Genomic DNA, 18,589 nt, shown 5'->3' on the forward strand with positions numbered 1-18,589 from the left:
CGGTGTCCACTGTCGAAGAAGCGGTCGTCTGGAAAGGTGTATGCGGAATTCGACCGCTGGTGTTGCTTGAGGTGCAACCACTAGCGCGGTGCGGGGAGCTGCGCTGTGGGGTGAGATCATGAGCTAGCTGCATTACGGCTTTGCACGTATCGCACGGAGATTGATTTTGGATATTGATCACACGGCTGATGATCTCGATCTCCACTATGAAGGTGTTGTTACAATGCATGCTTCGTACGTTGTGGGACAGCGATGATGAACGGCGGAATGCTTCCTCACCAAGGTGGACCTGGGTTCTCCAAGCGATCTCGTTGTTTGTAAAACAGGTACGTAGGTCGTTGCTTCGGTACGCGTTGTGCCGAGATTTATGGTCATGATAGTATATATAATTGAAAAGTCCATCATCGTAGGCTAATGCTGTCAACGCCTGTCTGAGTACATGTCAGTGAAATCTCCCAGTACAATGCGCAGACAGGGAGGAAGGAGGTGTACATACGCACAAAATACTGAGTCAATCCAGAGTGAATGTATGTAACTCCATCTGTCGTCAATTACTCTGGTGATGGCATTAGATCATCGTCAGTAGTTTTGATTCACTCGGGTTCCCGGATCACAGTGGTGGCACCAGTGCGGTCATGGCCCTTAAATCCATGCTTTTTGCGGTGTATCTCAATTAAAGTTGAGCTCCAATGCGGGCTCAATCTTCCCTACACATTCCCCAAACCCTACCAGTGCTTCCTCGTCCTCGCCACATACACCTTTGATTGTGATCTCATCACCGTCCTCCAAGAACGTCCTCACGTCACCGCCGCTAAGCCTGATGGGTTCCTTGCCGTTCTGGCTCTTTTCTATGAAGCTTCCATATTCAGCAGGAGAGTCGCCGCTTATTGTACCGGAGCCGAGCAGGTCTCCAGGCTGGAAAGGACAGCCAGTGATGGTATGGTGGGCGAGCATCTGTGGGAAGGACCATAGTAGGTTTCGTGCGTTCACCTTTGAGATTGTGGTGTTGTGACCGGACGATGCTGTCTTGATTAGTCTTTGTAATGCGAAATGCAATGGAAATCTTACTCTTCACATCCACCTGAAGATTGATGTCGTACACTGACTTCTCATCCTTCTCTTTGAGATACGGCAATACATTGCCATCGTTCTCCAGACCCTTGACCTTGAAAGGCTCGAGCGCTTCTGCGAGGACTACCCAAGTGCTAATAGTCGTGCCAAAGTTCTTTGCGTTGAATGGTCCTAGAGGTACGTACTCCCAGGCTTGGATGTCTCGCGCTGACCAGTCGTTCATCAAAACGACACCGAAGATATTGTCTGCAGCCTTATCGATCGGTATAGGTATTCCTTGTTCGTTCGAACCGCATACGAATGCACCCAGTTCCAGCTCGATATCAAGCTTCTTGCAAGGCGAGAAGGTTGGTTCCTTCTTCTCGGCGTTAGGGTTCAGCAGGATTTGGCCGTTTGGTCGACGAATTGGTGACCCTGATGGTACGACCGATGATGCGCGCCCGTGGTAGCCGACCGGAAGATGCTTATAATTTGGTTGCAGAGCGTTTTGCGGCCCACGGAAGATCACTCCACAGTTGTAAGCGTGATTCATGCCAGCGAAGAAGTCTGTGTAATCGCCAATTTTGAAAGGCAGGTGCTTCTTCACATCTTGTAGTGGAATCAAAGCCTGCTTCTGCAACGACTCGTTGTTCTTCAATACATCTGGGAACTCTGTGCTCTCAGTGAACACGCTCTGAATGTATTTGCGCACAATTGAGTGTATTGGTCGTCCAAGCGCTGCGAAGGCATTCAGTGATGGTTGCGAGAAGACAGATTGGTGTGGCTGAATGGTGGACAACCCTGAAAAGCCATTGTTCGCTGCGAAGACTTCAAGGTCCAACGCGTGATCTCCAATAGCAACAGCTACTCGCGGTGCTGTCGATGACGTCGTCGAGATGATTCCAAAGGGAATGTTCGCGAGTGAGAAGTGAGACCCTCGAGGAATGCTGAACCACGATCTTAGAGAAGTCATGCTGGGCGCTGTACTTGCGATGTTGCTGCTCGTTCTGGAGAGCCTGGGATTGCCGGGCTTTGTGAGATTCGCGGGGCGCAATGCTCGTCGAAAACAAGGTGGTGTGATGCTCTTTTGTTGCGACTGCAACGCTCAATGTACTCTCCAGTTCCGAGCAGGCGCTCTGAGAATCAACAAACTCGGAAAACGCGTTCCGATTGTGTCGCAGCCCCCCATGTCGTGATCACAGAAACGTGACGGCTACTGATGGAGAGGATGACGACGGAGTGCGGTTTTCATTCCGCGAGAAAGCGGACGCAGGGGCAGAGTGTGGGGTAAGCCGAACACGATACCACTTTGGGTCAGCCAGAAGCTCCCCGCCTTCGCTCAGCTTCATGCCGCGAACGCAACAACGGAATTTCGAGCCGCCCATTGCCGCAGTCACTAAGCAATGTTGTCTAAGACCAGGCTTGTCGCAGACTACATCCCCCATTATAGCTACCGCAAACCTCCGGGCCGTTCCAGGAGCTTGCTGCATATATTCAGGGAGTTTACGACAAGGTCGAAAAACGTTCTTCCTTTGATAGAGAGCAATCTCCAAAAATTGAAGTTTAGCTATCACACCAACGACGCTAAGCCTACAGACCGTCGTCATGCCCTCCACACAATTCAACTTCAAAGAAAGGTACAGATATCAGAATGGCTTCGCCTCCTACCATGAGTGAGTCTTACCGACCCAGATCCTGACAATTGTTGCTCACATAAAGTCAGATCAGAAGCAGTGGAGGGCGCGCTGCCCGTTGGCGCGAACTCACCACAGAAGCCTCCACTAGGGCTCTACGCCGAGAAGCTCTCAGGCACAGCCTTCACAGCTCCACGACACAAGAACCAGCAGTCATGGCTCTATCGCATACTGCCCTCATGCGGTCATAGCAATTTCGAGGCGCGAGAGTCAAGCACTTTCAACACCAACCCAGAGAACAAGCCATGGGAGGAAATCCACTTCATCCCCAACCAACTACGATGGGACCCCTTCGACCTTGACGAGACAGTAGACTGGGTCCACTCGTTGCACCTCGTTGCTGGTGCTGGAGATCCCACCATGAAGACTGGCGTTGGTTACTTCATCTACGCAGCAGGCAAAGACATGGCAGCAAACGAAGCGTTCTACTCCGCAGATGGTGACTTCCTCATCGTCCCCCAGCACGGCGTCCTCGATATCCAGACCGAACTGGGCCGCCTCGTCGTCCGCCCCAACGAGATCTGCGTGATCCCCCGCGGCATCAGGTACCGCGTCACACTCCCCGACGGCCCTGTCCGAGGCTACATCCTCGAGCTCTACGAGGGCCACTTCGAGCTGCCCGAACTCGGTCCCATCGGCTCCAACTGTCTAGCCAATGCGCGCGACTTCCAAGCGCCCGTCGCCGACTTCGACGAAGACACCAACAACTCCTGGACCATACTGGCCAAATTCGCCGGCCACCTGTACGCAGCAAAACAGGACCACACACCCTTCGACGTCGTCGCCTGGCATGGCCTCTACTACCCTTACAAGTACGATCTTGGCCGCTTCAACACCATGGGCAGCGTATCCTATGACCACCCCGACCCCTCCATCTACACGGTCCTGACATGCCAGAGCGCCTCTCCGGGAACCGCAATCGCAGACTTCGTCATCTTCCCCCCTCGCTGGCTCGTCGCGGAAGACACTTTCCGCCCACCCTGGTACCACCGCAACACGATGTCCGAATTCATGGGCCTAATCCACGGACAATACGATGCCAAAACAGGGGGTGGTTTCCAGCCCGCCGGCGCATCATTGCACAACGTGATGTCCGGCCACGGCCCCGACGCTTCCACACATGAAAAGGCGTCGAATGCGGAGCTGGCGCCGCATAAGGTAGGTGAGGGCAGTATGGCGTTTATGTTTGAGAGTTGCTTGATGATTGGGGTGACGGACTGGGGGCTGAAGAAGTGCCAGAAGGTGCAGGAGGATTATAATGCAGAGAGCTGGGAGCCTCTGAAGCCGCATTTTAAGCTGAAGCCGGGGCAGAAAATTGACAATGGGCTGAAATCTATTGCCAACGGTACTGAGGGGGACAAAGCGCAGGTGCCGCACTACACCTAGGTTAGGGCTGAGAGATTGATGCTGTAGTATACCAATGACGATTTCATGAAACTTTCAAACCTTGTCTGGCTGCGGTGCAATACCCAAGTGATATGATAGCTCCGTGAACAGACCTGTGAGAATGTATCCCATCTATGATCGTGACTTTCCATTGCACAGATCAGCGGCAGGTTCATACCACGTCGCTCATGCGCGCGGAAACAACAAGACAGGCTCGACGTCAAATTGCAGTTGCATCAAAGTACTGATCTTCACAGATGTGGTGTGAAAAGACTAATGCGAACACGTGTTCACATAGAAGGCAAGTCACGAGTTGAGAAGTTTGGGGGTTTCATGATTAATTACTGCCATCTCCTCACATCAAGCGGGGTATGGACTCGTATCTGGGGGTATCTGCGGACATCGGGATGCAGCCTTCTTTCTACCTAGCATATCTCTGTACCATACAACGTGACGATAATCTCATACGGAAAAAACATCTACAGAAAGGAAATTGGTGGATCAACACTTGTATTTGTAACGTACTTGGCTCTCATGTTGTCTCCTTTGTTTGTTTTCTTCGCAACGCGCTCGCCCTGACACATCCGTAGTCTTATCTTATGTTAGGAGGGTGATGGGTGCTGAGCTATGCTCCGTTCGGTCAAGTCATCTACGAGGGCTGGATGACGGAGGGACCGGCGAGCACCTGGTCGTCGGCGACAGACTCGGACTTGGTGATCATCATGTAGACTTCACCCTGCAGGTTCTGCGGGACCATGCAGTTGCCGTCCTTGATCTGAGAGAACTGGTTGCCACCACTATCTTACATCAGTAACACACTCAACACACTGTGAATTCAGGATGACTTACGGAGCAACGAAAGCGCAGAAGGAAGCACCAGCAGGCGACGCAGGGTCAGCAAGCTTAAGGTTCTGACCAACAGTAGCCTGCTCTGGGTTCTGAAGGGCGATGGCGGGGAAGGCCTGGATGTTCAGGTTGGAGCCCTGGGGGCAAGACTTGATGAACTGGGCAGCCAGGGTGAAGACGGCACGGGGCTGAAGGGAAGTATCGAAGGCAGCAGGAACGGGCTCAGCGCCAGAAGCGACACGGATGAAAGCCTGGTGACGAGCCTCGACGGTGACGATAGATGCAGCGGCAGCGAGGACGTCGGAGGAGTTGACCATGGGTGCGGCACCGAGGTAGGCGGAGACACCGACGGCCTCGAGGACACGGGCGGTTTTGACCATGGAGTCGGCGCTGGCGAGCGCAGCGTCGAAGTTGTAGTCGCAGGGCTCGACGGGCTTGGCGCCGGCGCCGGTGATGGCAGCCATTAAGGTGGTGACGTGAGTAGCCTCAGTCTGACCAACGCCCATGAGGGACTTGATCTGGCCATCGGTGAGACCAAGAGCCTGGAAGTCGCTCATGGGAAACTTCGCGAACCCCTGCTTGTAGAATGTCGACTCAAGGTGCTCAGCGGTCAGAGCACTAGGTTTGTTAGCACTCGTAATTGTGTCGATATGACTGTAGTACTTACAATTGAAGAATATCGACATCGCTCAAGGTCGCCATCGCTGCTGGTGCAGCCGATGTTCCTGACGCCGTAGAAGAGGCTGCAGAAGAGGCTGCAGAGGAAGCTGCAGAGGAAGCTGCTGAAGAGGAGGCCTCCTGACGAGCATGAAGGTGAGCGGGAGCGGCAGCCGCGAGAGGCGCCAGGACGAAGAGGCCCTTGAGGATTGTTGATACGCTCGGCATGTTGGTGAATTAAGTAGTGGTTGTTGTTGTTGTTGTTGTTGTTGAGAAGATAGATTCGTAAGTATCGACGGCCAGCAAAGTCTCGCTTTGAATTCGAATATTAAATATATCTCTTAAAGTCCAGCCAGGGACGAGGTAGAAGAAGACCGTAAGGAATGTCGTAAAGTATTAGGTACAGAGATATGGAAGCCTTGCAGTTAATGTCCAACAGAAACGTTCGGCAGAAACAGAGATGGGCAGCGAATGATCCTTATACAAGACACTGCAGCTCCTGGCAAACCTGAGACGCCATAGTAAATTCGGAGGACGGATGCAGAGCTCGTGGTAGAGGGGCGGGCAGAGCGATCCCGTCCACGCACTGGCCAGATCCGTGACCATTCAAGCTTTCAGCCTTGGCTCGCCGGCCCATTGATCGTCAGGGAACTGCTTGCTCGTACTGTAGCAACCGCTGAACTATCCGGATGGCTGTGTTGGGATTGGTGTTGGACGCGTGAGGTGTAGCAGGTCCGGGGGGCTGCGACGCGAAAGCTTCGCGATGAAACTGTGTGAGTACCAACATAACACACTTGGCTGCACGGAGGCGACAAAGCCGCTCATGACGAATCCTGGATTCACCCAGTAGCGCATAGCCATCAATGGCGGCGACTAGCCTATCCGAAGGGCTTCATGTGTGGCTCACCAGCAGTTGCGTGAGGCATTCAACTTTTCAGGCTGGTGGGTGCGATTCGTGCTGCGGCGGTGATAGCGCCTTTGAAACGTTTCAAAACGTGCTCTCGACGGTCTGTGTGAACATATCCTGCGCATTCATGATGAAGAGTATGTAGGAAGGAATGCACTGTGATATCGAGTGGGAGAAGCTGGAGTGGTGAAGTTGGTGGAAGAGGAAGATGTGGTGAGCGCCGCGCACGGCCAAATCACCACAAGACACTTGGCAGACACCATTGATCGCCACTGTTATAACGGTCCTCATGCCTCAGGCAATGCATTGGCTGGAAAAAACGATTGCCAGTACAAGCTTTGCGGGTAGGTTCTACCAAGGATCCTTGTTCCCAAAGGGTTGCAAATCAGCTCGAGCAGGACCAAAACCATCAACGTGCGGCGCAGATGCCGGCAGAATTTCATTCCTCAGCAGCCGAATGTGGCACTCGCCCCAGGGTGCTGTAGATGCCGGAGTCTGCAGTACATCCGAGCTGTTTCACTTCTGTAAGGCCAATGGACTGCTATTAAACACCTACACGATGGACCCATCAAGTGTCAGCCAGCGCAAACGAACAGGACGTGAATCTCATGCAGCTGTCATGCATGACGCCGAACGCAAAAGATGAACAACAAAAATTATCGATTTTAACTGACGGCGCGCTCGAACAATACATTAACACACTACGAACGGTTTGATTAGACCTACTGTATATATCCGGTGACGGTCGCGTACCCCATACACATGAACAATACAAATTCGTCATCCATCTCATCTGCACCAACACGACTTAAACTATATCCACGCTATGCAAATTCCCATCAAGTAATGTTGGCAGCGGCCCGAGACTACTTTGAAGCGATACAGTACAGTTCGCGCTTCCGAACGAAGCTAGTGTACATGCGTCGTTGTCGAGTATCGTGGAAGTGGTGACCGATTGCGCTTACAAAGCGTACGGGTTCAAAGATCGGATGGTCAAACAACTACGAGGTATGTTAGGAAAATGCGCTATTGATGGACGATGGTTGCAACTTACGGAGGACTCTTGGTCAGATCCGTCTTAAGGATGACAGGTACGCGTGTCATCTCACGCACATCCTGGATGTAGTCGCCGTTCTGCTCACGCAGGGCAAACCAGCTGAGGTACTTCTCCTTGTTCGACAGCTTGGCCTCGGGTGCCTCGCTAGCACTCTTCGACAGCTTCGAGTCCGAGTTCGTACGCTGTGGTGCTTGGCCGGAGAGTCCCCTGGTTGGCGAAGGGGGCATGCTCTGAGTGGGTCGATCAGCACCGGATGGGTTCAATGACACGCCGGCCATGGTAGAGTTCAGGTCGCTCGAATCATCGTCATCATCGTCGAACAAGGCATCAACCTCATTGGTCGACATTGTTCCAGTGTCCATCTGACGACGCTGAGCCTCTTCCTGTTCCTTAGCACGCTGCTTAGCCGCCTCAGCGTGACGCGCAGCAGCCGCGGCGTTGGATACTCGGAATGAACCGTGCTTCGGCCTCTCATCCTCAGGAACGAAAGCAGAAGAGGGAACGCCCTTCTCCCAGTAGAGCTCGAGAAGGCGCTTGTTCTTGTCAAACTCAGCCTTCTTGAGAGGAAGCTGATCGCAGTGAACACGCTTCTCGAAGCCCCATTCAGGGATCAGAACGTCGAAGGCCGACTCGTAAACACAGATGACAATACCCTCAGCGATTAGGTCGCCGCCAATCTCTTGGCTGAGCCTGTCCATCTTGCGACAGGCCTCAATGTGTACACTCTGCTCCTGAGCAGCATGAGCGGAGTCTTTCTTGGTGTTGCACATCTCGGCAGTCTTGGCCAACACCTCAATGTCCTCGGTGAACTCGATAGCACCGTTCGAAAGAGCAGCCTCCAACTGGCGGTGGACAACGATGTCGGCGTAACGACGGGATGGGTTCATGAAGTGAGTGTAAACCGGAAGGTTAAGGGCGTAGTGAGCGTACTGGTCCTCTGGAACCTTGCCAGCCACAAAGTACTTCGCGCGAGGCATAGACTTGATGACAAGCGTCTCCATACCCTTGCGGATGTCGCTATCCTCAACCTGGAACAGACTGTTCTGCAGTGTACCACTGCTCTCAGTGTCGATGTCGTAGCCAATTGCGCTCATACGCTCGGCAATCGTGGTCAAACGACGGGGGTTAGGAGGAGCCTGGCGACGAAGGAGCGCCTTCTCTGGTAGACCAGCAAGGATTTTTTTGGCAACGAAGCTGTTCGCAAGGTGGCTGAGCTCCTCGATGCATTCATGGGCCGGCGAAGAGTCGAAGATGTTCGCCTCAACAGGAACGTTCTCGTCATCGAGCTGGTACATGAGGCGCAGAGGCTGGATGTCGGCGGTACGGTCGCCGAAACGAGCCTGGCGGAATCGTTGCGTGATCTGGTGGAGCGTCTTGATGTCCTTAGCACGAGCCGCTGTAACCTCACCATCGCGTCCGCTAATAACGAAGTCGACCTCATCGTACGACAGCTTGCCGGAGCTCTTGATGATAGACTTGCCAACCCAAGTCTCGTCGTCTGAGACACGACCAGTCTTAGGGTCGACCTTGAAGACAACACTGACGGTGTAGCGGTCCTCGCCGGGGCTCAGGCAGCAAATCTCGTTGGACAAGCGCGGTGGCAGCATGTTGACGGAGCGGTCCATCAGGTAAACACCGGTTCCGCGCTTCTTGGCCTCGCGGTCAACAAGCGAGTTCGGCTTGATAAAGTGTGCGACATCAGCAACGTGCACACCAATCTCAACACGGCCATCGTCGAGGTACTTGAAGTGGATGGCATCGTCAAGTTCCTTGCTGCCGTTAGGATCGATGGTGAAGGTCTCCTCGCTGCGAAGGTCACGGCGTGTCTCGAAAACCTCCTCACCGTCGTTAGCAACCGACCAGTCCTCGAAACCGATGTTCTTGATGACCGCATCGGAGAAGTCATCAGGACCGAAGTTGTTGTCGCGCAGCAAAGCATCAGTCTCAACCTTGGGGTCACCCATGACACCAAGCTGCTCAACGAGCGTTCCGAAAGGATGCAGCGAGGTGATGGGCCATCGCTTGATGCATGCAACAAAGATGCGGTCGGCGTAATCTTGATGCTTCTCAACGAAGTCCCTAGGTGCTTGCTCGGTAGGGATAGCGATCAAAGGCACACGCTTGTCGGTAGGCTTGAACCACACGATCTTAGGCTTGTCCTGGCGCTCGGGTTGAGGACGGCTGTTGCTGCCCTCGCGAGCCTGGCGCTCAGCCTCTTGCTTCTCCTTTGTGGCTTGACTGCTAGGGCGCAGAAGTCCGAGAGAACCAGAGAACATCTGTCCGGCAACACGCTCTATAACTGCGACAACGTGACCGGCATACAGAGGCTTCAGCTCATCGTTGATCTCCTCCTCTTCCATAAGAAGCAAGCTCTGACCCTCAACCTCTACATCATCGTTCTTCTTCTGTGTGGGTCGCTGGCGCAGACTTCCACGCCGGCGGATGCCACCTTCGCCAGCCGTCTCAGGCTGAGTGGTGGCGTCGTTCACAGCGATACTACCACCGCGAGGGTCCGCATTGTCCTTCCTCTTCTTCTTCTCTTCTTTCTCGCGTTTCTGGCCCCACACTTCATCGACGTCGAGAAGCTCAATGGCGACTAAATCTCCCTCCAAAGCACGGTTCCTGTCCTTGCTACCGCAAATGAAGATGTCGGCGTCCAAGTCAGTGGTAGTGACGTAAGCATCGCTTCGGTTCTTCTTGTTAACACGGAGAATACCGGCAACAAGCTGGCCGTCGCTGAGTAGTGCAGGCAAAGTAGCCTGCGGAAGGTAAGGGGTGAACAAAGTCTTGCGCTGCTGCTGCTGTTGCTGCATGCCCATCTGGGGTTGGGCGTGCTGGCTGACACCAAGGCCTCCAAAGCCTCCACCCTGCAATTGCTGCGCCTGCAACGCCTGAAGGTGGGCGATCTGAAGAGGGTTGAGTCCCTGGCCGAGCATCTGTTGTGGGACGAGGACCTGTCCCTGGGGTAGCTGGACCAGCTGAGGCTGGCCTGGGTACTGGAAGTTGCCGAGAGCGCCGACAGACTGGTTAACTGAACCGCGAGTACGGTGTCCGGGCTGGAAAGGAGCGGCATTGGCGGTCTGGTTCATGTTGAAGTTGCCCATGTTCTGGGCCTGGTTCTCCTGGGTAGACTGCTGTGGGGTGTTGTTCTGGGGCTGCCTCCAGTTGCCCTCGAAGTTGCGCGATGCGCTTCGGCCGTGGCCTGAGCTACCACGGCGCTGGAAGTCAGATTGACCGCTTTGGGCGGTGTTGTTGTTGTTGTTGTTGTTGTTGCTCGACGTGCTCGAGTCGGCTGGTACTTGTGGGAAGGAGAAGGCTGGCCCACCGCGGCCAGCACTGCCACCGCCGCGTCCAACAGCCATACTCTGGCTGCGTCCATGGCCGCCGCGGCCGCCACGAGCGGAAGGCTGCTCGCCGGAGCTGGCACCACCGGGACTTGCGTCACGGTTGGAGCTTCCGCCGGCAGAAGGCAGAGGGAACTGGAAGCCTGAAGTCTTTCTCTTCGATTCTGCCAGCTCTGCCGCCTTCTTAGCATCAGAAAGTGCCAAAGAGTGTCTTCTTGTGTGTCCCGAGCCAGCGGCACCGCCACCTCGGCCGCGAGGGTTGATGTTCTCTCGGCCCTGGTTGCCCTGCTGGCCAAATTCACTGAAGCCAGATGCGCCGGATGAGGGAGCTGGGGGTGGGCCCATACCAACATTGGGCAGGGCGGATTGGTTGCGGCGGTGGGCCGAGGGCTGGGCGGGAGCGTGCATGGGAACACCGAGGTGTTGCTGGCCCATCTGCTGGGGGAACTGGTAGTTGTTCACCTGGGGGGACAGGTTCGCCATCTGACCGGGCTGCATCTGAAAGTTGCCAAGCTGCTGCTGTGGCTGGATCATGCCCATGTTCACATACTGCTGATGCGTTGCGGCGATCTGCTGTTGCTGCTGCTGCAGGACCTCAATCTGCTGTGCAATAGCAAGCTGTTCCACTGCACGGGTGTGTCAGCCAAGGTCATAGTAAAGGTGTGGGAGCACGAACTCATCAGCGGTGTTAGCTCAGAGGGGCTGCGGCGGTGAGCAATGTGCAGACGACGGCCGGCAGGACCCATTGGCCCTTGCTGACCTTGCTGCTGCTGCTGCTGCTGCTGCTGATCCATGGTTAAAAGTGTTGTGTAGGTGGCTCAAGGCCTGCTGCAAAGGTGTATGTGCTGTTCACAGAAGTGACGGTCGAACCAGTCGAGGCCGTTGAGGACACGAATGGGTCTCGGAAAAGTATTTGTGGGGTTATCTAGCACACGTCAACAACGAAGCTCCATGGTTGTTTTTGCTGTCCATGAGGCAGGTGGCAGAGGCTGCATGCTGCATGCTGCATACTGGGCGGGGGAGCCGTGGGTGAAATGCAGGGTCGAGTGCTTGGGAGCTAGTGGGGAGCACACTTACATGCTGGAATGGCGTGCGAGAAGAGGCCGTGGGCACAGGCAATGCAATGCTTCGAGTAGTCGATGCTGTCGGACAGGTAAGCTCTGCAAGAGATTGACAGAGACTGCGGGTGGTGGAGTGTGTGCAGACAAAAGCCTGGTCTGGGTGATAAGGATCGAGATGCAGGGGCGGACTTCGACTAGTTCAAGGAGCGCGGTTTCCCTGGGAGTAGGGCTGTATGTCACGAGTGACAGTAATGGGGGGAGGAGTGAATGCTCGAAGGAGGGAGCGATCGGGCGCAGAGGGGAAAGAGAAGGTTGTGAGAGAGCAGCCGTGAGATGCTGCGGGAGGGTGAGGGCTATGGCTGGACAGCTGGGGCCGGTCCCAAATAGAAGCGATCGGCTTGTCCAGTCCGCAAACGAGTGCTAACACGGACGTACGTCACGTCACCTGCGCAGAGTCCAGCAGCGCCGAGGAATAATACTTGGAATCAATAGTGAATGGGGAGCAGGGAGGAGGCGTCGGCGGGAGACGCGTAGCCAGCTGCGACTCTATATGTGCAGGCAGTCTCTACCGTCGCAGAGTGGTGATGTGAAGCAACGTTGTGGTATACATGTTTCAAAAGCAGCTCAGAAGAGCCCTCACCAACACGACCAAGCCACCGTAGCACGCCCACGAGTCTGGGGGATTCATGGCGCAAGAACGTTCATGTCTGCTCTGCTCGGACCAGCGCGCCAGTAGCCTTGACGTCGACCTAGCTGCGAAATAACGGCCAGGCAACCTTGTCAAGGGAAGACGTTCTCATAACGTTGGCTCATGAACAGTGCTGTTTTGGGCCTGAGCCCTCACCATCCCTTGTACACTCATTGAACTCAACCTCTTGTAACTAAATCTTTGCACTACCAGAGGAGCTACTGCCCTCTCCTCTTCCATAGTCTTAGACTCAGATAGGACGTTAAACCAATCAATCGATCAATCAATCACTCATGAACAGTGCGGTTTGCACGTTCGATGTGATGGATCGATCGATGAACCTGCCTAGGCAGTTGCAGTCGCTACAACCTGCCCATCACACTCACGACGGGACGCGTCCAGGGCTAACGAACTAACTATTGATGACTCGTTTGCGTCGCAGCCTGTGGCAGAAACGACGTTAGTGTCCTCAATCGTCCGTACCGACGCTGTCTAGCTTATGGAAGTCGTATCTTTGGCAGCAGGCCGTCTCACCAGCTGTCCTGAGCCTCAATCCTTTGAAAGCATGTGCTTGGCGCGTGCTGAACAGCGAAGACATCGTGAAGTACTCTCACATCGTATCTCGTATCGAGGCTCTGTAAGCTCTCACGATCATGCACGAGTGTGTGACTGGGTAATTCAAAAAGGGAACAGAGTGTTTCTTGCACAACAGAGACCTTGAGACAAGAACAGCGAACTGCGGACGCGGGCCGCTTTGTTGACCAGCGCCGGGTACTTACAGGGGGGTACGCCGTATCACGTGCACGATTTCGGAGCTTTGCTTCGGGAATCTTTGGCGCGTCTTTCACAAGACCAACCACGCCTTTTACGTGCCCACGTCCGTTTTTCGAAACCTCGACCCCCACCTGCGCAATGCCCACCAGATTGGGCACGTCATCTTCAAGCATGCACACTCAGGCGTCTTTTGGTTCCAGCATCATTGAGAGTTCGCCAATACGGCAATCACCCACAAGAAATGGCGTCCGCAACAACCGAGCATCAGTCACACGGGATCCATACGAAAGCCCCTCCCGGCAAATGCAGCTCGAATTCAACTTGAAGCTCAGCATATCCGACCGGAACTTCAATGAGCAACTCGACCAAGCTGCTGCAGAACGCGCGAGGCTACACGAAGAACAGCTGGCGCGAGCTGCGGAGGAGCATGCGAAAGTGTTGAGGGGCGCAGAACTGGAGCTGCAGAGGCTGTCCTTGGAGGAGGAAAAGGCGCGTCTGCGAAGTCAGGAGGAACAGCAAAGGGCGATCGAGCAACTGCAGAAAGAGAAAGCACAGCAGCAAGCAGAGGCGCATAGGCGGCAGCTTGAAGCACAACGGCGAGAGGAAGAGATTGCGAAACAAGCTGCCGAACACCAAAAGAAGCTCCAGGAGGCGGAGGCACGTCAAAAGGCACACAAGGAGCAACAAGCAGCTGCCGAACGACAAAGGAGAGAAAAAGAGGTGGCAGACCGGAAAGCTAAGGAGACTGCAGACGCCGCAGAAAATGCTCGAGTACAGCAAGCCGCTCAACAAGTCACTCAACAAGCCGCACAACAACCACTAGCACAAGCTGCACCCGCCGTTCCAGCACAACCCACGACCGCTGCGCAAGCTGCAGTCGCAGCACAAGCACCCAATGATGCCATCAATAGCATACATGCAAAATATCTGGAGCTACACAAGCGGATGAAGGAATTTAGGGTAACCTTCTGGAACCAGAACAAGAAGGTTGGCCAACCGCTCAAGGAGCCCATTGGCAATGCTCGTCGAAACATGCGCCTCAAGCTTGGCCAGATCAATGTCGCACGCGCAACCAGTCAGGCGGCAATCAAGAGCTTGCGAGCAGACTCATTCGACGTCGCACTCAACACCCCTGGCGCAACAATCGACATTCGCCCCTTCCTAGTCAACCAAACAATACCGCCCCTCGCCAACGAGGCCGAAGCGCAATACCCAGCCTTCCTGTTGTACATGTGGATCATGTTCGAGAAGTTCCTGCTCAAGCAGTTCGAAAAAGAGGCATCGAACGAAGACGGACGTATCATCCAGGAAATTGGCCTGATCGCTGCAAGTCTTTTCGCCGACCAGAAGTACATGTGGAAGGGCATCTCGCTCATCGACGTCCTACTGGCAAAGATGCACCACATCTGCCCCATCCTCTTTGGCGTACGAGGCACCATGAACACCGTGGAGGGGCAGAAGCGACTAGGCTGGATGCCCATTGACAAGCAGCCTCCCACCGGCGAAATCTACATGCAGCGCATCCGCGGGCTGTCAGCTGGGTTCGCGGCGATGTCGTTACGAGCGTTCAAGACAGTGCCCGCCTTGCCAATGTCTGAGTACTGGCGTGTCCTCGTACATGTCTGCAATACGCCTCCTGAAAACCTTTACCCCGGACACTTCGCCATTCTCAACGGCCTGCTGCGAGACTTTTACAAGAAGTTCCTTGGCTTCTACGGCGTACAGGCTCGCGGTGTGCTGAGGCGTGCGGTCGTCGATGTGCCAGCGCGTGCGCCTGAGCGATGCAAGGAAGCTGCGGGCATCATCAGTGTGTTCCAAGAGCAGTGGAAGAAGGAGAACTTGTTCCTAAACTAGAGAAGGTGGACTTAGAGGATAAATGGGTTGGATTTCCGGTACCAGGCTTCGCGGGGAAGCGGTCGGTTGCATCTCTTTGTCACATATCAGTCACTGCATTTATCGGCGTTATCAGCATTACAACATATAATTGCTGTGGGGTTGGGTGGTTACTTTGTTATATCAAAAGGTGGAGAAATATCGAAGCATTAGGCCAAGGCTACCGCCACTATCAAACGGAGATACTATACTTGTACCGATGTATGTCTCCCTAACCTTGTGCCGCTGACTCTCTAGACAGGGTGTCGACCTTGATATCGCCCACAGCTATAGCCAACAGCTCAGAGTCACACACATCACCTTGATCGGGTCGAGGTAATGATCATAGTTCAAAAATGATAGTTACAGTCTAACGAAGACGAAAATCCATAAGCCTACAACACAATCCTCGAAGCTTCGCCCCGCATCAGCTTTCCATAGTAGCCTTCAAAGCAATGCGAAGCGCCTCAGCCGTCACTGATTCATCTTGAGACACCGCGCACCACGCCGGTACCGCACCTGGCTCCTCTTGCTTGAATGCCGCGAGAACAGGATCAGGGCAGTTATTGTGGACCTGAACGCGAAGGATGTAACGAATGGGCATATCACGGGTGACCTCCTGAACTACAAGCCGATAATTGGCATCAGCAAAGATCGGGTGCGTGGTGGGGAAGGGCGTGTTGAGGAAGGAGGAGGGGATTTTGTCGATCCAGGACTTGAGTTCGTAGGCTCTGAATGAGTTTGTCATGTTGAAGTTTTGTTTGGGTTTCGTTTTTCTGGTGGATGATTCGTTGGTAAGAGAAGCTGCGCATCTGTGGTAGGAAATATGTACGGGGGGAAGTGTGCAGATGCTGTTCGACTACAGTGCAAGAACGACTACGGGGTTGCCTTTTATGGAGTGCCCAAACTGTATTGTGTACATTTACTGACAATTGAACAGTAATGAAAGATCTTGAGACATGGTGCTCGGTTATGGTCACAAATGCAGGGCTTACGAGGACACTAAGGTAGGAATCCGTGGATCTGTAGATTGAATCTGCTTCCCTTCGTGTCTATGCATAGTACTATTATAACCGCGTAGTCTTTCGTGTTGTCTACACACAACCGTGACGCCATGCCATGCTCATGAAATCGGGTATACCACCAAACCAAAATGAAAACCGAGAACCGTGAACGTCATCGTTTGCCGCTAAGTCATGAAATGTACACCTGGGGCGAAACCTTCGTAAGAACCGTGGGAACCTTAGTATTGACCTGAGGTAGTCCCGTAGTTCGTGATCGACTCTTTGAGCTCCTCTTTGATGACAGCCGGCGACCAAGGATTATCACAAGGCACCTCGATCTTGCCGAAACTGCCGCCTCCCGCTGCGGCAGCCCTTGAAATGCTTCGCAGAACGCTTGACAGGTTTGCCTTTTGCGTTGCTGTTGGCCTGAACCTGGATGTTCCAGGTCTTAGGGGTCCGGTGGTCACCTATGGAAGTAGTCAGCTCATGGCGATCCTCACCATCCTTAGCACATTTGCTTACAGTCTGCATGTCGAGGCGAAAGTTCTTTGCCGAAGTAGATACAGGTGTTGCTCTTGGTAGGAAAGCTGCTCAGAAGCTAGAGGTCTGGGATCTGTCGACAAAGTCCAAGGCCAGTTCGCGGAGCTTTTGACCCATGTTGCATTCGTGCTTCTCCGTACTGTAGTTGAGTGGTTGCTTACTGTGAGTAGTGATCTTCCATGGCTGCGCGAAGATACTTTTGTCAGAACAGGAACTCGGACTGCGCAGTGAATGCTTCGCGGTGTGAAGGAGAGGTCCGGAAATGCCGTGTACCGCTACGGCTTTTGTAACGGTGAATTGCTCAGAAAAAACGAGCACCGGGTCGTTCAGCTACCTGCCATACCTCCTATATGTTCTCCCTGGTTTGATAAGACCCGAGGTCACATCTGTAGACCTAGAGCCTCGACATTTTACAGGCTCTACAGACATTGCGACATATGTTGACGGCAGACTTTTTCGATCTTGAAGCAGAAACACTTGCGGTTAGGCAAAGAACTTTTGGATTATTCGTGTAGATGCGTGTTGTATACGCTACTGTTTTCGGGACAATATAGGTAGGTGAAAGTGGTACGTCGTTATTTGTTGACGATCGCCCCTTCCAATTGTAATACAAAAGCAACAGTGTCACCCAACAAATTCTCTCCTTCACCCCACACCAAACATCGAAAACCATGCGCACCGTCAAGCAACCCGGCCTGGAAAAGGGAATATGACCTCTTTGACGCTTCTCCCAAGCAGACCAAAGAACTTTCCATCGACATCATCGCAAACATTGCCGGCCAGCAACTCCAGTGCAAATGCACCGTAGCATTTCTTGCAAGGAGCTTTCAACAAAGTCTACACAGTTTCTGGCAGCAAGGGAACCTTCATCTCCAGGGTCGCACTCCCCCTCGCTCCAAGGGTCAAAACGCTGAGCGAAGTCACGACGATGTCACTTATCCGCGCAAAGACTAGCATACCTGTACCTCAAGTCGTTGCGTACAATGCTGGCCTGAACAACGAACTAAAGTTTAAGTGGGTACTAGTAGAACACATCAACGGCCTTCTACTGCAGGAGCGCCGGTATGAACTATTGTGGCTCAAGAAGGGCTTGCTAGTCCAGAAGATGGTGAAGTTCATAGATGAGCTGTCTCATCTGAATCTCACCGGGATCGGCAGCGTCTACCAGTACCACCTTAGCAGCCACCTCCAGGGAACTTCCCAAACCCCGAGTACGTCGTTGGCGGGACCGTTCAAAGCGAGTTCTTCAGGGGAGAACACATTCAGCTAGACCTTCGAGTTTGTCTCTGCTCGCACGCAATTCCTGCTCCAAGACGTTTCCAAACGGCGTCTTTCCGAGGACGAAGACTATTAGGAGCAAGCTGAAGGAATGCAAGCCATCTACGACAAGCTCCAAGCTGTCATTCCCAAGCTCTTCCCCGACAGCGGCACAGAGCAACATATATCTACCACGATGACCTAAGCGCCAACAACATCCTCGTAGACGATACTGCGGGTCTCGTCGGTGTCATCTACTGGGAGGTCATCATTGCTGCTCCTCGTTGGAAAACCGTTCAGATATCAATGTTCATAGACGGGGCGGATAAAACCGCGTGGCTGAACCACTGACTGAGGAAGAGCAGAAGGACGAGCGAGCAATTGGGGACCACAATGATCTGGTTCATGACTATGAGGCTACGCAACTGAGGAAGTTCTTTCCGGAGGAAATG

The 18,589-nt window shown here is 53.7% G+C and overlaps 6 protein-coding genes across 6 annotated transcripts; 3 read left to right on the forward strand and 3 right to left on the reverse strand.

The window, feature by feature from the left end:
* Window positions 1-669: 669 nt before the first annotated feature.
* BU25DRAFT_417981 (Fumarylacetoacetase) lies at window positions 670-2,023 on the reverse strand (the record flags this gene model as incomplete). The annotated part of the gene is made up of 2 exons (XM_033707844.1): window positions 670-1,022; window positions 1,069-2,023. The coding sequence occupies 2 exons, from the start codon at window positions 2,021-2,023 to the stop codon at window positions 670-672; spliced, it is 1,308 nt and encodes a 435-aa protein (XP_033566453.1).
* Window positions 2,024-2,500: 477 nt separating this feature from the next.
* Window positions 2,501-4,189, forward strand: BU25DRAFT_406806 (homogentisate 1,2-dioxygenase). The gene is made up of 2 exons (XM_033705370.1): window positions 2,501-2,723; window positions 2,774-4,189. Exons 1-2 carry the CDS (start codon window positions 2,656-2,658, stop codon window positions 4,128-4,130), a joined length of 1,425 nt encoding a protein of 474 aa, XP_033566454.1. The 5' UTR covers window positions 2,501-2,655; the 3' UTR covers window positions 4,131-4,189.
* Window positions 4,190-4,749: 560 nt separating this feature from the next.
* On the reverse strand, window positions 4,750-5,945 carry BU25DRAFT_146031 (uncharacterized protein). Its single transcript, XM_033700608.1, has 3 exons — window positions 5,644-5,945; window positions 4,980-5,594; window positions 4,750-4,927 (listed from the first exon to the last, which is right to left on the reverse strand). Exons 1-3 carry the CDS (start codon window positions 5,859-5,861, stop codon window positions 4,780-4,782), a joined length of 981 nt encoding a protein of 326 aa, XP_033566455.1. The 5' UTR covers window positions 5,862-5,945; the 3' UTR covers window positions 4,750-4,779.
* Window positions 5,946-7,496: 1,551 nt separating this feature from the next.
* BU25DRAFT_146046 (RNB-domain-containing protein) lies at window positions 7,497-12,044 on the reverse strand. The gene is made up of 4 exons (XM_033700609.1): window positions 12,019-12,044; window positions 11,618-11,866; window positions 7,595-11,567; window positions 7,497-7,541 (listed from the first exon to the last, which is right to left on the reverse strand). The coding sequence occupies exons 2-4, from the start codon at window positions 11,733-11,735 to the stop codon at window positions 7,502-7,504; spliced, it is 4,131 nt and encodes a 1,376-aa protein (XP_033566456.1). The 5' UTR covers window positions 11,736-11,866; window positions 12,019-12,044; the 3' UTR covers window positions 7,497-7,501.
* Window positions 12,045-13,427: 1,383 nt separating this feature from the next.
* On the forward strand, window positions 13,428-15,663 carry BU25DRAFT_406809 (GLE1-domain-containing protein). Its single transcript, XM_033705371.1, has one exon. It carries the CDS (start codon window positions 13,603-13,605, stop codon window positions 15,316-15,318), a length of 1,716 nt encoding a protein of 571 aa, XP_033566457.1. The 5' UTR covers window positions 13,428-13,602; the 3' UTR covers window positions 15,319-15,663.
* A 2,028-nt stretch (window positions 15,664-17,691) lies between these two features.
* BU25DRAFT_300937 (uncharacterized protein) lies at window positions 17,692-18,045 on the forward strand (the record flags this gene model as incomplete). Its single annotated transcript, XM_033701987.1, has 1 exon — window positions 17,692-18,045. A coding segment is annotated over one exon (354 nt), but the record flags the coding sequence as incomplete, so codon positions are not given.
* Between the last annotated feature and the right edge of the window lie 544 nt (window positions 18,046-18,589).

Source organism: Macroventuria anomochaeta (genome assembly GCF_010093625.1).
Source record: "Macroventuria anomochaeta strain CBS 525.71 unplaced genomic scaffold BU25scaffold_3, whole genome shotgun sequence".
Classification (NCBI taxonomy): Eukaryota; Fungi; Ascomycota; class Dothideomycetes; order Pleosporales; family Didymellaceae; genus Macroventuria; species Macroventuria anomochaeta.